General features: G+C 37.5%; 3 protein-coding genes across 3 annotated transcripts; 1 reads left to right on the top strand and 2 right to left on the bottom strand.

Annotated features, from left to right (window-relative positions):
* Positions 1–12,234: 12,234 nt before the first annotated feature.
* LOC137708328 (thiohydroximate-O-sulfate sulfur/sulfate-lyase (nitrile-forming) NSP5-like) lies at positions 12,235–14,397 on the top strand. Its single transcript, XM_068447384.1, has 2 exons — positions 12,235–12,368; positions 13,263–14,397. The coding sequence occupies exons 1-2, from the start codon at positions 12,339–12,341 to the stop codon at positions 14,217–14,219; spliced, it is 987 nt and encodes a 328-aa protein (XP_068303485.1). The 5' UTR covers positions 12,235–12,338; the 3' UTR covers positions 14,220–14,397.
* A 377-nt stretch (positions 14,398–14,774) lies between these two features.
* On the bottom strand, positions 14,775–17,376 carry LOC137708657 (fasciclin-like arabinogalactan protein 2). Its single transcript, XM_068447778.1, has 2 exons — positions 16,758–17,376; positions 14,775–15,553 (listed from the first exon to the last, which is right to left on the bottom strand). The coding sequence occupies exons 1-2, from the start codon at positions 17,274–17,276 to the stop codon at positions 14,897–14,899; spliced, it is 1,176 nt and encodes a 391-aa protein (XP_068303879.1). The 5' UTR covers positions 17,277–17,376; the 3' UTR covers positions 14,775–14,896.
* A 3,185-nt stretch (positions 17,377–20,561) lies between these two features.
* LOC137709137 (putative FBD-associated F-box protein At5g56700) lies at positions 20,562–21,993 on the bottom strand. The gene is made up of 2 exons (XM_068448261.1): positions 20,866–21,993; positions 20,562–20,759 (listed from the first exon to the last, which is right to left on the bottom strand). Exons 1-2 carry the CDS (start codon positions 21,991–21,993, stop codon positions 20,562–20,564), a joined length of 1,326 nt encoding a protein of 441 aa, XP_068304362.1.
* Between the last annotated feature and the right edge of the window lie 725 nt (positions 21,994–22,718).

The following is a 22,718-nucleotide window of genomic DNA, read 5'->3' on the forward strand; positions in this document are numbered from 1 at the left end:
GGTTGATATTATTCTCCTTTATAAATTAAAAAAAAGTTTTAAAATTCATAAATGTTACCGTTGTGTCACGTGGCACAATCTGGAGTGTTGGAATTCAAATTTTTTTTTTAAATCTCACGGCAGAGATTAATTAGTTGAATAAAAAAAATAAACAAATTGTAAAAAATGAATAAAAATCCGAAAAAAAATTTGAAATTTTTGGTAAAAAATTGTTTTAACTTTTCTATAAATACCTTCTCATTATCATCTACCTTACACCACAATTTCATATTTTCTCAACTACTTTCAACCACATTCCTATCTTTCTCTCAAAGTTTCAATCCATTTTTTTTTTCAACAAAATGACGACTGATGCAGGTACGAATTGGACACTTCTTGAAGATGTTGCGTTGTGTACTAGCTGGGTTAAAGTTACTCATAGTTCACTTATGGGTAATGAGATGCAGTTGCGAGAAATGTGGAGTCTTATTCATACCAATTATCTTGAGAAAATGGGTGGGAAAAGAACCAAAGAATCGATGTCTAGTCGTTGGAAATTACTTAGCCAATTGTTTAGTACGTGGAGAGACACTTGGCACAAGCTAGTACTAATATTCAAAGTGGGGAAAATTACGCGGATCAGGTAACAATATATTATTTATTTGTTTGTACTATACCAAAATTTACATTATAATTATTTCTTATCCCGCATTGTGTAGCAACTTTAGGTTGTACATAACGTCACGTGGCATATCGTCATTCGTTAAAAATCTGATGGAAATCTATCCTCAAAGATTGTAAACAGATTATGACATGTGGCGCGACATGATTGGTTAATAATCTTATCGGAAATCCATCACCAATAGTTGTATTTTTGGATAATGACACATGGCGCAATGAATACGATTAAAAATCTTATCAGAAATCCATCACCAATAATTGTCTTTTCGGATTTTATGACACGTGGCGCAACAAGAGTGATTAAAAATCTTATCCGAAATTACAAATAAAATTATTTTGTATTATTTTATAAATAAAAAAAATACTAATATTTTATTGTCTATTGCCAGGTCTATTGAAGTGCAACGGTGGAAATGCAAAAGGCGGTTACTGTTCATTAAGGGCAGTTACTGTTCACTAGGTGGATAGCATAGTGTATTGCCTGGGGGGGTTCCCACGCTGGAATTGCTCTAAATGGAGTCCCTACAACCGTATAGTCTCTAAATATAGGGACAAATGACTTTCAATGGGATGGAATTGAAGTCTTCAAAGTATCTCAATATATAGGAACTCGCTGGATACCTCAAATGTCACAACCCGTCCCGGAATTTTTAATTCCGAGGACGTGAAGTTACAAAGATGCCCTTAAACGGGACTAAGGGGCGTAAAGTTGACATTGGTTTTTACCTGAAGTTCCTAAACTAATGTTAATTGGAATATTCATTAGTTTTAGGGACTTAAATTTAAGACTTAGAACTAGGTTTATATGTTATAACTTGATGATTTGGGGATTGGGTAGGAACCCCACATCCCTCAAATCTCTTCCCCATTTCTGCATCTTGTCTCTCTCTCTCTCCTCCCTCACAAACCTCTCATTCTCTCTGTTAGTTCTCTCTCTCTCTCTCTCTCTCCTTCGAACTCACACGGACCACCCACAAACCACCCTAAAACTATACCAACGAAGGATCTAAGACCACCATCGTACTCCTGAAGACCACACAAACACGATGGTACCAATTTCAGGTGAGTTTCACTTCGGAAAACATGGATTTCAATTTCACTGTGCGTGTGCACTGTTCATGCACACGTAAAACTTGATGTTTTTTGGGATTTTGAAGCTTGTAGGAAGCTTGGTGAGGTCCTAATCATAATCTACCACGTTGGACTAGTTTTAGTTTTTAGGAATCAAACTTTTCCAAAAATACGAAAATTCGGCCGAATTTTCGTATTTTTGGAAAAGTTTGATTCCGTTTTTTTTAGGCCCTAAAACTAGTCCAACGTGGTAGATTATGATTAGGGCTTCATTTTGGTATAAATTACGTGAAAAATGGACGTAGGAACACGGAGAACGACAAGTTCAAAGTTTGGCCGGAGCTTTCGAGGGTTTTTCTGGTGAATCCACACCGAGTTAGAGGTAAAGGCAGGTATGGATGTGTTCGTCTCGTCAATACCTTCGTTTTGATATATAGTACGTCGAAAATGGTTAAGAAATGAAGAAGTTATGACACTTTGAAATTTACTCAGAAATTCCGGCAAAACACCCACCTCCGGCGAAACCAGTCCGGCGACGCGAGGAAGAAGACCCGCGCGTGGGCAGCGCGTGAACAGGGCGCGTGGGGGCGCGTGAGAGCTCCAAATTGAGTTCTGAAAATTGTCACGTGTTCGTGACGTCGTGTAGATCACCGTGGTATATTCATACACCCAAATTGAGCAACGTATGAGAAAGTTATGGACGAATGTTTGGTGTATGTGCGTTAAATAACGTCAAGTTGGTTACTGTTTGTATAGGTGAAAATTATACAAAAGAAGAATGTAACCAATCTAGGGGAGGCTCAGGGACCTACGAGACGTCGATGTGATCAGTGAGTGGGCAGTTACTTTTCAGTATATATATATACGTATGCTTGACGTATTTCCCAGAAAACGTATTTTAAAAGAAATACGAATTAAATATCCTTTCATATATGCATCATATTTTAATATGTGCATTACCATAATTATACATACTGTTGCATGGTGCTGAGGAGGCCCAGGTAAGCTACATTTGAAATACATTTGATATACGTATGAAATACGTTTGGAATACGATTAAAATACTATCATCACATGCATTAGTAGCGGCATACATTTATATATGTGTATTTGGTGTTGTGGACGCACAGGTAAGTGCCAGGTAAGTGGTATTCATGTTTGTATTTCAGTAGTAGCTTGAGATGCTTAGAGAGCTCATAATCTGCACCCCCGGTGTTAGTGCTCCCGCCCAGAGTTAGGGGCATAGCCTTCACGTGTATGTTCACCTCCCGCACCGCATGCTCGCCTTGGATCCAAGTTAGGTGCCTAGGCCTGTCGTACATACCACATTAGGTGGTTCCGACTCGTAGGTGACCCGCGATTTATCGCACAGCTTCACGTGATCGTAGCACTAGAGCATATATATATATATATATTACACCAAGCCTGTCGTACAGACCACGTTAGGTGGTTCCGACTCGTGTGTAGATTCAGTTATTGAGTTTGAGATGGAGCTCTATATGCAGCCGTACAGGTCACGTTAGGTGACTCTCGGCTGCCAGATTATATGATATTGATATGAGTTATGCTTGAGCATTTACATTTATTATGAGATTCTGATGTGGCATATTCTCAAGCATGAATGACATACTTTGGAGCATGACTGGCATATCTATACATACGTATATATGTTTATTTTCTGAGAAAGTATACAGGTTTTACGGAGAGGGGTTACAAAGTTTTGAGAAGTGTTTGGATTTGGAAAAGAATTGTTTTACTGACCCACTCAATTTTGGTTTTGCGCCCCTCCAGGTTCAAGAATTGCAAAGGTGTGGTGACTACGAGGAAATTCAACGGTGTTCTGACAGAATGGACCAAATGAGAACTCACCTTCGGGTGTTTCATTTTAGAAGTTGTATATTTTAAAGCTTCCGAACTGTGCAAATGGTTACGTCACTCTCACGTGACGGCCAGCATGCCCTCCTTCGGGACGGGGTGTGTCAGTTGGTATCAGAGCCTAGTTTCAATCTTAGACATCTTGAGAAGTTCTAGTGAATTCTGTCAGAACTACACCGCCTCGTAGCAAACCACGTAGTTAGAGGAACTTAGTCTCCCTGATTTAGCTACTAGGGGAAACTATTATTTTGGTGATTCAGTATATTATCAAAAAGGGACATTTTAAGATGGGTTATGAGTTGAATTTGAATCACCTTATGAAATGATGAACCTGAGGGAGCAAAGTGATGGATTAACCAAATTGGAAAAGATGTTTTAGATTATGCAAGTCAAAGGAATATTCCTTTTGACAGAAGGGTTGAGACGACTACCTGGTTTGAGTTATGAACTTGTATCCTGGTGGAAACAGGAGTATAATTCGTTGTCACCGAAGGAAACAGCCGATTGAGAATTGTTTAAGGACTTGTTTAAAGAAAAGAATTATTTCTTCGGCATCTTATGATGGTAGAAAGCAAGAATTTGCAAATGTGAGACAAGGAAAGCTGACGATCAATGAGTATTATAGAAAGTTCTCAGACTTGCCTCGTCCCATTCGAATATTGCTGCTATTTTGATTGAAGTGTTATATTGTTTTAGGCTGGGTGGCATAAGGCAGTGGTATTTTGGGTGACCACTATCCATTGTAATTCTTACCAGGAGTATACAAGATGTTGTTGAGCCTTGAGGACTCTGAGAACATGTTCAGCGAGAGTAAAGAAGAATGATAAAAGAATGGGAATCAAAAGAGGACGATAAAGTTAATGATTCGTCATATCAATAATATAGAAAGATTCAGAGCTTCAAGAGAAGTGAAGCTAGAGCTAATTCTTCCAACTGAGGTTTTAATGCCATTGGTCAAAGTCAAAGTGATAGATTTACTGGAAATTCCAGATTCAGAGTCAAGGTGACTCGAGTAAGGGAAATGTACCTTGTGCAGCAGGTACAAGACTAAACACTTTGGAAAGTGTGGAATCAGTGAATGTGTTTGTATAGACAGAAGGGATATAGAGTTATGAATTGTCCCTAGAATTAGTTATTACCCACCAATATCAGTCCAGCAGGTGTTTGGATCATTAGTTTGGGTTATATGAACTGTGGGTGCCAAGATGTTTGATAAGTTGAATGTTCAGCCGAACAGACCACGAAAGGTGGATCCGGCTGACACATGAGGAATTGATGAGTAAGTCGTACAGGTTACTATAGGTAACTCTGGCTAATATGCTAGCATAAATAGTTGAGCTAGAGAATCAGCCGTACAAGTCATTCTAGTTGACTCTGGCTGATGTATTTCGTATTATGGATGATGTTGCCAAAGAAAGTGATGATGGAGCATGATTGAGGTGTTTATATGTAATTATCCCTGTGTGGAGTAAGATGGAAATGTAACACCTTCAGAAATTGTTGCTTACTTATCGAGACAACAGTGATTTATCTGTATTGCGGACTGCAGACCGTAATATTTATAACTTATTGGTTGGATCTGTTAAGCAAGTAAACAAGTAGGTTACCTACATGAGTTGGTGTTATTCAAGGTGTTCAATAAAGGTGAAAGTTAAAGTTATGCCAGTGAATTTTATTTTGTGGGATATCGAGGAACTGAAAGTGATTTTAGGCACAGTTTAATGGCGTTAAATCATGACAAGATGGATTACTACGGGAACTTAGTTACTTTCCATCGATTTGATTGATCAGAGATTACTTTGGTGGGCAGGCAAAGTGGATTGAGTTAGGTCGTTAACATTGCTGTGAGAGCAAATAGATTGTTATCAGAAGGTTACAAGGGTACTCATCTTATGCGGTACTACATAATGTTGCTCCTACTAATATGAAAAATGAAAAAGGGATTGGACACTTTTTCAATGTTTTCCCTGAAAGTTTACCTGGATTGCCTTCAGGCAGAAATGTGAAGATCAATATCGATTTGTTTCCAGGTATAAAATTTTATGTTAGAGATTAGTTCATGATGAGTTAAGAGAATTGGAAATTTAGTTGAAATAATTGGTTGATAAAAGTTTCATTCAACCTAATACAACACTTTTGAGGAGCCCAGTTCGTTGGTGAAAAAGAAAATGGACTTTAAAGACTATCCATTGATTATAGACCATGGAATCGGGTAACGATTGAGAACCGTTATCCATGATGGTGTACTGATGTTTAATGAATCAGCTCAGAGGTATTTGTGTAATTTCAAAGATCGACTTGAGGTCTGTCCATTACCAATTGAAGATTTTGAGCGATGTTGATCCTAAGATTGTTTTCTGGACTTGTTATAGTCTTTATAAATTTTGGTGATGCTATGCGGATACTCATGCTGTTTCATAAGTTGATGGATGAAGTATTCCAGGAATGCCTTGATAAATTGTTATCATTTTCATGGACGATATTCTGGTACATTCTGAGCCAGAGCAGAGCATGTAAACATATTAAGTCGGTGAAGTAAAGATTGTTAGAACGTTGGTTGTATGCTAAGTTTAGCAAATGCTAAAGTTAAATGAATCAAGTGGCATTCTAAGATTTGCTATATCTGCTGAAGGTATTCAAGTGAATCCTTAAAAGGCAGCAGGAATTGAGAAATTGGAATAACCACGAGCCGTAATTGAGATTCGGAATTTCTTAGCTTACCATACTATCTTGGATGGTTGTGAAAGATTTTTTTTTTTCAGTCATTGCTTTGTCATTGACGAGATTGTTGAGAAAAGAGGTTATGTATGAGTGGGAAGGAAATTGTGAGCAAAGGATTCAACAACTGAAGTATTTCCTCACTCATGCACGTATTTTAGTATTCCCAGAGAATAGTGGTAATCATAAATTTTTAGTGATGTTTCTTGAATGGTATTGGATGCATGTTGATGCAAATGTTAGGGTGATTACATACGTTTCACGACAAAAGGAACCTCATGAAATGAATTACCCTACTGGTGATTTGGAAGTCATGATTACCATTCTTGCTGTGAAGTTATGAAGACATTATATTTGGTAAGAATGCAAGATTTTTACGAATCCAAAAAGTCTCCAATATCCATTACTTGGAAGGATTTTGATATGAGGCAGCGAAGGTGGATTGAATTGTTTAATGAACATGATTGTACGACCAGGGTGATCGTAAAATTGTTCTAGCTGATGCACTTGGTGAGAAGACTGCGGTAAGAATTAATGTCTGGCACGCTTGCCAAGATTGTCTTCTTGTGGATTGGAAATCAACTGAAGTAAAGTTGAGAATGGAAGATTGAGAAGAAGTTGTAATTGCTAATTTTCAAGTTAAGTCTTTTTAGTAAGGTCGTACTCAAGACTCAAATGGTTAACGAAGAAAATTAAGAATTAACCAAGGCAAAGAAAGAAGGGAAAAAGAAAGATTGCTGAGTTCGAGAATAGGATGGTTATGATTGAACTTGAAGTGATGGTTGATCAATGTACCAAGTTAGTACATTTACTCCAGTGTTGAGTAACAACCACAGTGCAACAGTACTTATATGTTTTATGGAGAAGAGATTTGGGTTACGGAACTGCTGAGTTTCTTAAGTATGTTAGTTGCGCAGTTTCCGATGTAACGCCATAAGGACCATGAAATGTGTCGATTTTTGCTGATTTGTGGAAGAAATGCTTCTGGATAGAGAAGATTCGATCACGAAAGAGTTTTGGTAGGCCCTGAAACTATGGATGAGTCTTCTCAAATTATTCAGGTGATTAAGTTTAACCTGAGAGTAGCCAGGAATGGCAAAAGAGATTAATAGTTGAACATGTCACTAATCGAGTGTTTAACGTAGATGATCTTATAATTTTGAAGTTTTCACTTTAGAAAAGTATGATTCGGCTTGGAAAGGAAAGCAAATTAAGTCCTAAGTACATCGGACTTTATGTGATCGTCGAAGAGTAGGTGAAGTTGCTTGAATTACTTCCAGAGTTATTGTAAGAGCATGATGTGTTTCATGATTCAACATTTTTTTGAAATTTCTTCACGAAAAGAAATAGTGAGATTTGGAAAGGAGACAAAATAAGTCTTAAACACATCAGACCGTTTTTGACCACTAAAGGAATCGATGAAGTTGCATACAAGTGGTGATGTCTTCAGAATTGGCTAAGGTGCATCATGTATTATATTTCGATGCGTTGTCACTAGGTGGCAGATTCGTCACATGGAGTTCCGGTGCAACTATTGAGAATTAATCAGGATTAGACTGGTTGAGGAACCAAGGACGACTTTGGATTGGAAAAAGAATGTATTGAGAATTAAGATAGTGTAATTGGTAAAGAATTTGTGAAGAAAGTAGTCAGTGGAAGAAATTACGTGGGAGAAGGAGAATCGGATGAGAGAGATTTACTCGAAGCTATTGTATGAGTATAGATTTAGTTGGTTGTTGGAATTTCGGGGATGAAATTCTATAAGGAGGGAAGATTGTCACAACCCGTCCCGGAATTTTTAATTCCGAGGACGTGAAGTTACGAAGATGCCCTTAAACGGGACTAAGGGGCGTAAAGTTGGCATTGGTTTTTACCTGAAGTTCCTAAACTAATGTTAATTGGAATATTCATTAGTTTTAGGGACTTAAATTTAAGATTTAGAACTAGGTTTATATGTTATAACTTGATGATTTGGGGATTGGGTAGGAACCCCACATCCTTCAAATCTCTCCCCCATTTCTGCATCTTGTCTCTCTCTCTCCTCCCTCACAAACCTCTCATTCTCTCTGTCAGTTTTCTCTCTCTCTCCTTCGAACTCACACGGACCACCCACAAACCACCCTAAAACTATACCAACGAAGGATCTAAGACCACCATCGTACTTCTGAAGACCACACGAACACGATGGTACCAATTTCAGGTGAGTTTCACTTCGGAAAACATGGATTTCAATTTCACTGTGCGTGTGCACTGTTCATGCACACGTAAAACTTGATGTTTTTTGGGATTTTGAAGCTTGTAGGAAGCTTGGTGAGGTCCTAAGGAAGCTCGGAGTGCTTCGTTTGAAGGATTTGGACGTCGGGATCACGAACTGTAAGTTCGGCCGAATTTTCGTATTTTTGGAAAAGTTTGATTCTGTTGTTTTTAGGCCCTAAAACTAGTCCAACGTGGTAGATTATGATTAGGGCTTCATTTTGGTATAAATTACATGAAAAATGGACGTAGGAACACGGAGAACGACAAGTTCAAAGTTTGGCTGGAGCTTTCGAGGGTTTTTCTGGTGAATCCACACCGAGTCAGAGGTAAAGGCAGGTATGGATGTGTTTGTCTCGTCAATACCTTCATTTTGATATATAGTACGTCGAAAATGGTTAAGAAATGAAGAAGTTATGACACTTTGAAATTTACCCAGAAATTCCGGCAAAACACCCACCTCCAGCGAAACCAGTCCGGCGACGCGAGGAAGAAGACGCGCGCGTGGGCAGCGCGTGAACAGGGCGCGTGGGGGCGCGTGAGAGCTCCAAATTGAGTTCTGAAAATTGTCACGTGTTCGTGACGTCGTGTAGATCACCGTGGTATATTCATACACCCAAATTGAGCAACGTATGAGAAAGTTATGGACGAATGTTTGGTGTATGTGCGTTAAATAACGTCAAGTTGGTTACTGTTTGTATAGGTGAAAATTATACAGAAGAAGAATGTAACCAATCTAGGGGAGGCTCAGGGACCTACAAGACGTCGATGTGATCAGTGAGTGGGCAGTTACTTTTCAGTATATATATATGTATGCTTGACGTATTTCCCAGAAAACGTATTTTAAAAGAAATACGAATTAAATATCCTGTCATATATGCATCATATTTTAATATGTGCATTACCATAATTATACATACTGTTGCATGGTGCTGAGGAGGCCCAGGTAAGCTACATTTGAAATACATTTGATATACGTATGAAATACGTTTGGAATACGATTGAAATACTATCATCACATGCATTAGTAGCGGCATACATTTATATATGTGTATTTGGTGCTGTGGACGCACAGGTAAGTGCCAGGTAAGTGGTATTCATGTTTGTATTTCAGTAGTAGCTTGAGATGCTTAGAGAGCTCATAATCTGCACCCCCGGTGTTAGTGCTCCCGCCCAGAGTTAGGGGCATAGCCTTCACGTGTATGTTCACCTCCCGCACCGCATGCTCGCCTTGGATCCAAGTTAGGTGCCTAGGCCTGTCGTACATACCACATTAGGTGGTTCCGACTCGTAGGTGACCCGCGATTTATCGCACAGCTTCACGTGATCGTAGCACTAGAGCATATATATATATATATATATATTACACCAAGCCTGTCGTACAGACCACGTTAGGTGGTTCCGACTCCTGTGCAGATTCAGTTATTGAGTTTGAGATGGAGCTCTATATGCAGCCGTACAGGTCACGTTAGGTGACTCTCGGCTGCCAGATTATATGATATTGATATGAGTTATGCTTGAGCATTTACATTTATTATGAGATTCTGATGTGGCATATTCTCAAGCATGAATGGCATACTTTGGAGCATGACTGGCATATCTATACATACGTATATATGTTTATTTTCTGAGAAAGTATACAGGTTTTACGGAGAGGGGTTACAAAGTTTTGAGAAGTGTTTGGATTTGGAAAAGAATTGTTTTACTGACCCACTCAATTTTGGTTTTGCGCCCCTCCAGGTTCAAGAATTGCAAAGGTGTGGTGACTACGAGGAAATTCAACGGTGTTCTGACAGAATGGACCAAATGAGAACTCACCTTCGGGTGTTTCATTTTAGAAGTTGTATATTTTAAAGCTTCCGAACTGTGCAAATGGTTACGTCACTCTCACGTGACGGCCAGCATGCCCTCCTTCGGGACGGGGTGTGTCATCAAAAGACTTTTAAAAAATGAGGACTACATATAGGAACTCAAATAGTGGACTCCATATTTATTTTGAGTGAGAATCATGTTGCTCTTCATGTTTTTTTCCTTGTTTTTTTTAACCCACCCAAGTGGGGCAACTTCTCATTTGTTTTTTTTTTCATTTTTATAATTCTTGAAAAATCAATGGTCGAGATAGCTTTTTATTTTTATGAATGGTTACAATATTTCAATGTAATGAATACTGATTATTTAATATTTTAGTCTCTATATTTAAGGATTATACTATAAAGAATTTTCATTATAGACAATATTCTTTTAGGAACTCGAATATTCCTCTAAAGCTCCTAAATGAATCCTTAAAGGTGGTGGTGAAAGTCCCTAAGTAGAGACTCCCATTAGAGATACTCTTTTGACTTATAATTTTGTTAATGAGTATTGGTTTATAAAATGTTTTTAACTAAGTTTAAATGCACTTGCAAACAGGTTCATCACGTGGTTAAGTACTTATTGTGAGATAATTGGGACACCATGCTTTTGCCTCTAGGCCAATCACTAACACCTCTCCTCTTATGACGTACCGGATGTGCGTACTCCAAAGTTTGGAGATATTTTTTTATATACTTGGATTATGGGACGGTACGCTATATGATATTATGTACAAGTGAAGAGAGGTTTTTTCTTTCTTTTTTTTCTTCTGAATAATGCTAGTGAAACTAAATTTGTAGACTAAATTTTGTAAATTGAATGACATGAAAGTTGATATTTGATTATTAATGTTGATTAACATGCTCATTTGTTATTGATGATACATCATTTAATTTAACAAATTTAGTCTCTATAACGTTACTTTTTTTCTCTTTTTAAGTGTCCTTATACTTATATACTACATATAACGTGTGCGCCTGTGTTCCAGGCATGCTGAATAATCTCTTCAAAATTAAAGTTCGATAACATAAATTAAATAACATGTCATATAGTGCAACAAGTAGACATTACACTACTCTTTTTTCTTTTTCTTTTTTTAATATTCATTCTTATTTGGAAAATAGAACCTTAAACTTCTACCTCCAATGGTTCTAAAATACATTGATGTCATAAATAAATAAAAAATAAATAAATAAAACTGCACTAGAAAAGTTAAAAGAAAATAAGAAGTCCTTCCAGGGGAGGTTAGATTTGATTTCACAAAATATTTAAATATACGAGGTAGTTTGATTAATTGATTCTTTTCCAACCACAAAAAAACAGATTTTTCATCCAAATCCACTTCCTTAAAATATAAATGAGAAGGTGCATCCCACGCCTTTAGTCTCAAGGTCAAATCACATTTTTAGTCCTCTAACTGGAGCCATTTTCCAATTTGATCCCCGTCCTTTTAGTTTTCGGAATTTGAATCCTGTTGTTTTGTTTAGTTAGCAATTAAGTCCTACAAGTCTAAAATTGTTAAGAAAAAAACAGAACGAAATGATTAAGGTTTGAGTCGATTGCAAATGTGGAGAGAACAAAATGCCCTCACATATGGTAGTTGTATGTTATTTGAAGCTTCGAATCTAATGTTCAAGTTCAACATAATTTAATATTTGGACTCGATTGCAAACTGCACCAACTACAGAGCTAAAACCGTGAATATTAAAGTAATATGAACCAAATTGGAAACGACAAAAATTGTCTCGATAATATATATATATATATATATATATATATGTGTGTGTGTGTGTGTGTGTATGTGTATTTATATATATATGTGTACAAGGTAGGGTCTGTTCCAACAGATCTCCAGGCATTTGAGAAACCACCAAAACTGAGTTTCCACAGTGACATAGAGTTCTCCAGCCATGTCTCTGGTGCAAGGCAAATGGATCAAGGTCTGTTCCCTTTCACTAATTTCCTTTCAACTTCTGTTTAATTTAGATCATCAGCTTAATTTCAAGGATTAATTACTCAAAATTTGATGAAACCCTAATTGCAGTTGTACTATATTTCATCATCAAATGCTTATCCAAACTCTGTGGTGCATATATATTTATTTTTTTAATTTTATTTCTCTCTTCTCCTTTGTAATTTTGTTAGGGTTTAGGGTTTAGATTGTTTGGTTAAAGATTGGATCTTTTTACATGTTCAGCTTGCATTGGATTTTCCCATCTTCCTTAAAATCAATGAAAACACTTGAAAATCTCCATGATTTGATGTAGACGTTACAACTATAATCTGAATTACAGATTGAGTCAGACGTTTGTTGCTTTTTTAAGTAGATATGCTCTCTTTTTGGTTACTTTGGAAGAGAATCAAACTCTTCACCTATCTTAATCCTAACTTATTATCCTGCAATCACCCACTTTAGTTGACCCGAAGAGCGTTTAAAGTATAATCTTTACATGTTTAGATTCACAACATAAGAAAAGTTTGAACACCCATATGAATGTCTTACTCATTACCCCAAATGATAAGATAAAATCTCTTCTACATCGTCAGATTATAACGTGTAGTGTGATCTCGATTGGTATATTGTTTGTTGCAAAATGTGACTCTGTTGCTAGCATGACTTCCATTTCCCCACAATTTTAACATATTATTTGTTTGTTTCCAGTTACTTGGTTACATCCATCAGAACCTACTGAAAGTTTCTTCTGCATTTGTCCAATTTTTTCCTTCATAAAAATCATTTGAAAAATGTAGTTTGAAAATATGAAACAAATAGTTTTATTCATTACAAAGTTATCTTACTTGTATCCATTTGTAAATCTGTATCACTGTGTCAGCTTGATCAAAAGGGGACTGGTCCTGGAGCAAGAAGCTCACATGCCATTACCCTAGTAGGACAGAAGGCCTATGTTTTCGGAGGCGAATTCACGCCACGTGTCCCCGTCGACAACAAGCTCCACGTGTTTGACCTCAAGGAGTTGACGTGGTCCGTGATCGAAGGAACCGGGGATGTCCCACCGCCACGTGTTGGTGTGACATTGGTAGCTGTTGGAGAAATTATTTACGTATTTGGAGGTAGGGATTATGAACACAATGAACTCAATGAGCTCTATTCATTTGACACATCCACAAACAAGTGGACTCTAATTTCAAGTGGGGACACCGGGCCCCCTCACCGGAGTTACCACTCAGTCGCCTCCAATGACCGTCATGTATACATATTCGGTGGATGTGGTGTCGCCGGCCGCCTCAATGATCTTTGGGCCTACAATGTCATTGATCAAAAGTGGATACAATACCCAAATCCGGGTGACAGTTTGAAGGGGAGGGGTGGGCCGGGCCTGCTAGAGGTCCAAGGGAAAATATGGGTTGTGTATGGCTTTGCTGGAGAGGAAGTGGATGATGTACACATCTTTGATCCAGCCCAGGGTAAGTGGGCCCAAGTTGAGACAAGCGGCGAGAAACCAACAGCTCGGAGCGTATTTTCTACAGTAGCAATTGGTAAATATATAATCATATACGGCGGTGAAGTGGACCCAAGTGACTTGGGCCACTTGGGTGCTGGGAAATTTGCTGCTGAGGTTTATGCATTGGACACTGAAACATTGCTGTGGAAGAGGTGGGATGATGGCCTGGGCTCGGACCATCATCCCGGGCCTCGCGGTTGGTGTGCGTTCGCCCGTGGGGAGTGGGAGGGGAAAGAAGGCCTTTTGGTGTATGGTGGGAATTCACCAACTAATGATCGACTTGGTGATATTCATTTCTTCACTCCTTATTTGGAAAATGGTAAATGATTGGGGAATAGACATGGGATGTATATATGAGTAATGATGTTGATGTCATGTAAAAAATGGAGTTTGGGTATCTATGTTTGTTTGTAATAAGACACAGACATGACTCTGTGTCTGTGGGAATTAGGTTGTATTTCGTTTTTCTTCTTTTCTTTGGTAATGTAATTTTTGTTTTTGGCTTTTTGGTTTTGTTTTTGTTTTGAAATAATCTATGGACTCATGAGTATTTGTAAATTTTCTTCATTACTTAAGCTACAAGTTTCTTCATGAAAGTGGTTTTAAACTGTTTCTACTCAAACATATCCAAAATTGGTGCCAATGTAATCTCTGTAGAATTCCCAGTTCATCCCACACCGATAGATGTTCAGATTCGCAGTCTTCGGTTAGATTGTAGGGCTTTATAGGTGTTCGTCAATTAAATTATCAGAGTTGTCAATCTAACGTTACATGAAATTTGCATCCACACAATATCTTTAATATGTGAATTTCTTCATTGTGCAAATCATTATACACCTTAAGTACTCTTCACAACAATATTCTGTCTGTATTTAAATGGTATAACATGCAAAATAATTGTATAGCACAATACATCTTTACAATTCATTATTCACTGGATTAAATTAAAATAAAAACAAAAAATAAAATTCAATTTCCCACAAAACATACCCTTCCCAAACCAATCACATAAGCAAAACCCCAACACAAAAACTCAAAATAACCGAGACCAATCTCCCACCGTCCAATCCCGCAACTCCATTCTTCTCACTATCAGCCGTCTGATCCGCCGGCGTATCATCCGACGGCGCATCAGCCGGCCCCGCCGCCACCTCCTTCGGCGCGGGAGCCACCGTCGCCTTAAACAGTTCCGTCGGCTGCAAAACCTTGTTCACCTTATAAACCACCAACGGCTCCTGATCAATCACCGTCCCCGTGATCTTCGCCGTCACCACCTGCGTCTCCAAACTTACGACCTCGCCGTCGTTCTGAACCGTGAACTCGAACTTCTTCGCCTTGTCGGTGGCGAGCGTGTTGACGAGACCGTTGTTGGACTTGAGATCCTGGAGGGACTGGTAGACGGGGACACCGTGGTAGAGCAGCAGCGACACCTTCTGGGACGCCGTTAGATTTTTATACTTGGGGAGGAAGGCGTTGACGACGGAGTCCGTCGGGCAGAAGACCGTCAAGCCGCCGTCGATGTTGGTCTCGAAGGTGGAGTCGGCTCCGGCAGCGATGAGCAAGTCGGCGAAGGCTTTGCAGCCTTGCTTTGAGATGATGGCCGTTAGATTCAGCTGGCTTGGTCCGGCAGTTGGCGCCTCGGCTTCAGCAGAAGTTAGTGCCTGAACGTTTCATGTTATATTGTCAACCTATTTTTCTCTCAACTTTTATTTTAACTAATTTTTTTTCTTCTATAAAATTTAGTTCAAAAGAAGAGTTTAAAATATCAATATACATATACAAATTTATAAAAATATCGATGGATATATCGATACGGATATTGATTGTCTTCAACGGAATTATGGAAATTTGCAATGAATAAGTATATTAACCCATTCAAATATAATCGAAATTAGACAAAAGTTTCTAAAAAAAAAAAAAAAATCAAAAGTTCGAAATCTGCAACACGTTATGACAAAATTTATGTAGTGAATCGGTAAATATAATCGATATTCATTGATTTTTTTTATACCTCAACGATATAGAATGAAGTTTACATTCCACACATTTTAATATCAATTCTTAATTTTTAAAATATTTTAATAAAAAATATCGATAACTTCGTAAATATCTTAACCACTAACTTACACAATTTGATTCAATCCTTTTTCTCAAATTAAGTCGTTGATATATGACCGTGTTTAGAAACAAATAGACATTAATGAACTACAAGTTGAGGGGAAAAAAAAAAAACAAACAAACAAACACAAAATATTCTAATTTTCAAGGGACATATTTTCTCTTTTCCTTTCTTTTTCAAAATCTGATTTTTGTCGGTGGAGTAACATGGCACCTTGCACTCGTATATCTCAACTTTTTTTAGTGATGGCGATAATTTGGACTAATTCTATATACTTATTTATGGGCACTAGCTGTACATGCATGTCCAGTGGACAAAATTAAATGTGTATTATTTTGAACTTTTGTATTTCTTCATATCAAATAAGAATATAAATTTCAAGAAATGGTTGAATTATTATTATTTTTTAAATATGAAAAACAATCATATAGTCTAGCCTTTACCATCAGACATTAATTAAGATTGATTTTAAAAGCATCTTTTCGGAAAAAAAACATTTTCAATCAATTTAAAAGTGGACCCTTTGAGGCTTGACACATTATCTTAGTAGACTATCAAATTAAACTATTGATCAAAAAGACTTATTTAACATCCTAATTAATAAAAATCACACATTAACCCATATATGAAAAATAAAATTGATACTTTTCTTTGACTTTAGGTTTCCCTTGCTAATTATCATAACATTAGGGTTATAGCGTTAATTTGGATAATTATAATAAAATTTCGGGTTAAAATATGCATACCTGACTGATTTGCAAGACAGAGATGTTGTATGGCATCTCCAGCACAGACTTCACATAGAAGGAATTGAGTGTCCCACCATTGTCTTCAGCTCCGAAGCCGACTTTACCGCCCTTGAGGTTGGTTATGTTCACGTACCCAGAGGTCCCGGCCGCCACCCCGGTGGCTTGGAACATGCTGCTAGCCAAGGTGGTGCCATGGGTGAGCTGGTGAAGTTTCTTTGCGCCAAAGTAATCAACAAGGACATGGAGGGAGAGCACATTTTTAATGGTGTATACCGAGAGTCCTTTGGAAATGAGGGATGACATGGCGGCATTGTCGAGGGCGAGGACAGTGATGGTCTGACGGCGGTTGATCTCGGTGGCGAGGTGGGTGAGGCTGAGGTAGTGGTTGAAGGTGGAGAGGGAGGGGTGCTGGTCGAGTATGTGCGTAATGTTGTGCGCTTGGGACGACGAGGATAGGAGGAAGAGGAAGAGGGCAAAGAGGGCTAGGGTGGCTGTGAGGGCTGGTGGTTTCTGCATCGTGAAAGGTAGAGGAGAATTGAAGGTGGGTTTAGGGGCAAAGAAGGGGAATGAAAAGAAGGAGATGTGTGGTTATATGTGATTAGCATGTAGCGTTGTAGACTTGTAGTGCTGTATTGTGGTGTATATGGTCCGTCAAAGTGGTGCCAGCTTGGTTTAGGTAGGGATGAGGGAATATGATGTAGTGGTGGGTCCTTGGGATGATAATTACATTTATATAATTGTAAGTTTATGAGATTGTATATTAGCAATGGCGGAACTAGAATTTTAACTAGGAGGGGTCCAAATATCTCAATCTGAAACGCTCTCCTGATCTTACAAAAATTACTCTGCTGTATGGTGAGTAACCGACTAACATTGTTTGAGTCTGGTAATTAAGGTGTCGACCTCATCATCCTCTTCTTTAAACCTAAACCCCAAGCCTCTCTGACTTTCTTCCTTTCTCCCTCCATTGATTCCCAGACCAAAGTCATTCTTAAAGCTCACAAGCAATAGATTGCTTGAACTCTATAGGAGCCACCAATCTCATATCAAACTCGATGAAAGAAATTAAAGTAAAAAAGTTGGATTGGGGACCCTGAGCCTACAAAATACCTTGAAATTCATAAGCTTAACACAACTTTTCTGCGTGAAAAAAATGTCATGATGGGCCTAGGATCATCCTAGTCACTTCATAGCTCTGCCCCTATATATTAAGGCACTAGATTAGTTCTTACTTTACCCTAGAAAAAGAATTATGGTAATATCAGCCGCTCATGCTCTCACATGTAATAACTGATTCATTTTAGAGAAAAATTTACTTAAAATAGAGATGTAATTGTGGTGGTATGTTTAGTCAATTAAGTATTGTCATGCATTTTAAATTTCACACACAATAATGCAGGGTTAACTTAATATACCATCATAATGACATCTTTGTTATATAAAAGTTCTTCTCTCATGCCTTGCATATGCGTAGCTAAGAACACATACGTGGCATTCGGGTTAATAATGTAATGTTAGACGAAAAAGTTAGAATAACTAGCATCGTGTTATCAGTCTAAAATGTCGCAGTTACATACTAAAAATATAGGTAAGTCATTCTCTTGATAAAAGGTAAATCACCTAGTGGTTACCACACACCAGATTTAACAACAATATTGCCAAGAGAATGAGGGTCAACTCTCAAATGCATGTTTAAGCTCCTAAAAAGGTCAATGATTTGAAGCTGTAATTGAACCATATTGGTTGAAACACGAAAGCGATGGGGGGTGAATAAATTAGTAAGAGACAGAAAAGATTGAATTAGTTGATACATAATTTTCATAGATTAATCTGGTTAATCACACAGATTTGAATATAATTAAGGACTTTGGCTTCCTATATGGCCTATGGGTCACTAAATTTGAACAAATGGGATGTCAAAAGATAATTTTGATTAGAATTTAAAGCAGATAAAATGGCGACATCATTGTCCTCGTGCATACTGCCAAGCAAGTAATTATGCTCATGCATGAGGTGATTAAGCTATATAATAATCCTGATTAGCAAAAAAAAACAAATAAAAACGAATAAAATTAAGCTAACATGTGTCGGCAGAAGTGTATTCCAGAAAAGCCAGACTGGTTTGAAGAACGAAATTGAGGGACTACATGGACAGCGATGCTTGATCTCCTTAACAAAAAATGCAAATACACAAAATAAATAAATGTATAAAAAAGAATTCAATAATATTATGATGGTTGGCATTTTATTTTCAGACTTGTATTGGATCCAGGCTGTTCATATTTTTAATGGTGGCATTGTCTTCTCTCTAACAAGTTAAACTAATTTTCTTTTGTTGGCATTTTCCATGTTCCAACGGTCCATTTCTTGTGTGAATATATATTAACTTAATTTATCCTGACACTATGAATATATTAACTCAACTTGTTCAGCTGCAGATTGAATGAAATTAATGAACTTCTATACAGAAAAAAGGAACTTAAGGTAGGTGATTATTTGCTTGTTTAGTGGGTGCAGCAATCTTTGAGGATTTAAAAGGGGGTCTTAGCCCTTTTTTGGTTTACAGATCACTAACCAAGAGGGATTGTTGGCAACGGGATTCGAATCTAAATATTTATCTAACAAAGAAAACAATCCTTACCAACTCAACCATTATTCATTGGCTATTGATAACCTTTTTTAATACAAGGATATTGTTAATTAGAAGGCCCAATTTTCTAAAATTTATTAGAAGAAGAAAAGGCCACAGGAAAAGAAAAATCAAGAGAGGCTTTAATAAAACTCTTCAAAACTTCATAAAACTTGCTAAGTCGTTAAATATACACTAGAAAGCATTGTTTTAAATTTTTCCGTCTATTGTCGCTTAAGCGCTAGACGGCTGACCACCATCCCAATTAGTCCTTAGATGTTTGAAAATTAAAAAAGTACACCTAAACCCGCTTAGGTGCCCGCCTAGGGTGCAATTCTCAAAATCGATAACTTTCATTTTGCAACAATTCTCATTTAGACAGAAAATCAATAACTTTCATGTTGCAGCAATTCTCATTTACACAATATATAATAAATTTACGTGAATCCGCATAGGTCCCGCCTAGACTCTAGGCCCTAGCCTGCTGCCTGAATAACGTCTAACGTCTTTTAGATCCTTGCTACAAAGTGATCTAGGGCTCCTTCAATGACGCAATTTTTGTTTGGTAAAGTCACAGATATTAGGACTAGGGTTAATAAATTAGATAATATTCCAACATATTGTGTCTTCTAAGTTTCATCTTGAGCGGTAAAACTTTATATAGTTAGCTTGGACTTAATTTTATCCAACTATAGCCTAGAATTGAGCGTAGAAGTCTTCAACTTGAAGATAACAAGAATATATGCTCACTAAATTTTGGTTACGGAGCCCAGTCAACCTTATTTCATTGATGTATGCCAAGATGCCACCCAACTATAATCGAGTTACATGCATTTATATACAATCCCATTTTACTACAAAGTTAGTTCTACTTATTCTTCTTCTTGTTTTATTTGTTTGGGTTGAGAAATTCATGTTTTTATCCCAAAAAAAAAAAAAGAAAAAAAAAAAAAAAAGAATGGTGAAGGCAGACATACCAAGGAATTTTAGACTAAGTTAGTCATATATGCTCTACAGAAAGATTATATAAAGGGATATAAACTGAGTAGATAAATGGATATGATGCAGATGGATTCACAAATAACTACTTGAAAAAAGTCAAATTTATAGTTCATCTCTAACAATATATCCTCAATCTCTTGGTATTTGCAAATCCTCGTCCAAACATAGGGTCAAAAAGCATCCAGTGGATCAACTAACTGTGGAAAAATTGTCTCTGCAGAAGGAGCAACCCAACACAAGGAGTTTATCGTGTCAGAATATTCTGTCTCAGTTCTTGGAGGATTAAGCGCCATGAGCCGGAGGGACTTTATGAGACCAGGCAATGGCGAAGAGAAGGTGTGTCTGAATTCATCTGGAAAGATTACAACCTACACCAAATTCACAATCAACAAATTAAAAATCCAAAATGTGAAAATTTTCAACATATAACTGCACAACGTAGACTGATGAAAGCAAAAACGGATACGTACGTACCTTAAAATTGCAAACAATGAGGGTTACATTTTCTGAGCAAGAAAACTCTTTAAGAAAATCTGCCAGTGTAGGGAAATATTTCCATGGCCCGTTGAAAGCGTTGAGTAAATCTTCGTCCCAAAATTCGTTCAGTGAGATGGTGGTCTCCCTCAAACTTGGAGCTATCAAAGAAACTTTGGACTTTAAATAACCAGAGAAATCAAAAGAAGCTAGATTTGGAGCAGTGATTGTGGCTTTCAAACTATCATGACATCCCCATATATGTAATCGTTTTAGGTGCTGAGCATGAACATCGATATTCTTCAAGTTGTAGGAATCATACAACATTATACTCTCAAGAAGCGAAAAGCTCAATGAAATGAACGTAAAAGATTCAAGATTCGGAGCATCCCAAACTACGATAACCCGAGCATTGCAATGCTCAACTTCCAAGAACTTGAGACTAGAACTCACAAGATTAATGTTATCGTCTTTTTCAAAATAGGAGGAAGTTAATGACAAGTACTCAATGGAAGGGCACTCCTGAATTAAGAAAAATAGAGCATCACTTTCAAAGCGCACGGTTTTGAGGCTCATAATTTTCAAAGAGGGAAGAAGGCTTATATGCACAGTCCCTTCATTATGTATGTCCATGTTCTTTATTCTCACGTACTTCAAACTGAGAGTAGTTAAAGATTTTGCATCAAGTAAACTCATTCGAGATATGATGTAGTAGTGCCTCCAGTCCCAATCGCTCTGAAATAATCTACCTAGGGTTATGTCTAACTCTTTGACGTTTCTCTCAAACGAGCAAGTCAACAACTTATCTACGATCTTGGCGTCCTCTTTGTACAGGTACCCTGTCATGCGAATCCTAAGTTTATCTAATGTATGTTTCTTTTGCTCATCCTTCACAAAGAGTTCCAGGTACTTCTTCAAGATGTTGATGAACTTTCTGTGTTGATCATGATCAAGATTTTCGTCATCACTACCCTCGTCGAAATCTAATATGGAGCACAAACACCAGGCGTGGTCCCATTGCTTAGAAAGAAAGCTCATCCGTACAGCGGATTTAGCGGGAAGGATTCGGATGATGTTTTGGATGACAAGGTCAGGTAAGTGAAACTCTAATGGCTTGACGATGGCCATGACTGTTTTGGTTAGGATGGAGTTTGGGTTGCGGGGTTTTTTTCTCTCTTTTGCGTATGCATGCGTGAATGCCGACGGTACTAAAAGAGGGTAACATTTATAAGCATTAAGGAATTAATATCCTTTAGCTAGAAGGAATAGAAACCCTTGACCCAGAAGGAATACGAAACCTTGTACCTTTTGGTTTTGCTCCTCCATTTTGCTAGGGGGTTCAAAAGTTGTAACATCTTCGGTGAAAGGTGTAAAATGTCTTGAACAACTTAAAAAACCAATTTAAAAGTCTAATTCATCGGAACGTTACTTTGATTCCTAAATAAAGAGAAACGATTCTTATACATTTTGTTCTCTTTCTGCATTTTATTTATTTTTATCATTTGATTCTTCTTTAATTTAATTAATTTAATAACAAAAAATAATCAAATAGTGCATGGAAATCACTATAAATAAAAATATGTTACTAATATAACATTTCCGTCTGAATTTTGAAATGAAAAGAGGCACTAAACTAAAAGTTAGTTGATCACGAAAAGAACAGGATTCAAGCTACCCATGACAAGCTCATCCATTTACAAATAAATGGGCCATTTGTTCCGTCTATCACTTCTACATTAGCATGATGTACGGAACAAATGAGTTGGAAGCATTACTAGCAGGGTTCGCATGTTTTTAACAATAGAAGCACAAACAAGGCCCATGGATCCATTGGAATACCGAAACATAGTTGA

Source organism: Pyrus communis, chromosome 11, assembly GCF_963583255.1.
Source record: "Pyrus communis chromosome 11, drPyrComm1.1, whole genome shotgun sequence".
Classification (NCBI taxonomy): Eukaryota; Viridiplantae; Streptophyta; class Magnoliopsida; order Rosales; family Rosaceae; genus Pyrus; species Pyrus communis.

Excerpts from the sequence above, each read along its gene's own strand:
- LOC137709137 (XM_068448261.1), bottom strand. The coding sequence starts at position 21,993 with ATGGCCATCGTCAAGCCATTAGAGTTTCACTTACCTGACCTTGTCATC. Across the intron at positions 20,760-20,865 it reads TCATTGTTTGCAATTTTAAG|GTTGTAATCTTTCCAGATGA; the intron begins GTACGTACGTAT and ends AATTTGGTGTAG.
- LOC137708657 (XM_068447778.1), bottom strand. The coding sequence starts at position 17,276 with ATGCAGAAACCACCAGCCCTCACAGCCACCCTAGCCCTCTTTGCCCTC. Across the intron at positions 15,554-16,757 it reads CTGTCTTGCAAATCAGTCAG|GCACTAACTTCTGCTGAAGC; the intron begins GTATGCATATTT and ends TGAAACGTTCAG.
- LOC137708328 (XM_068447384.1), top strand. The coding sequence starts at position 12,339 with ATGTCTCTGGTGCAAGGCAAATGGATCAAG. Across the intron at positions 12,369-13,262 it reads TGCAAGGCAAATGGATCAAG|CTTGATCAAAAGGGGACTGG; the intron begins GTCTGTTCCCTT and ends TCACTGTGTCAG.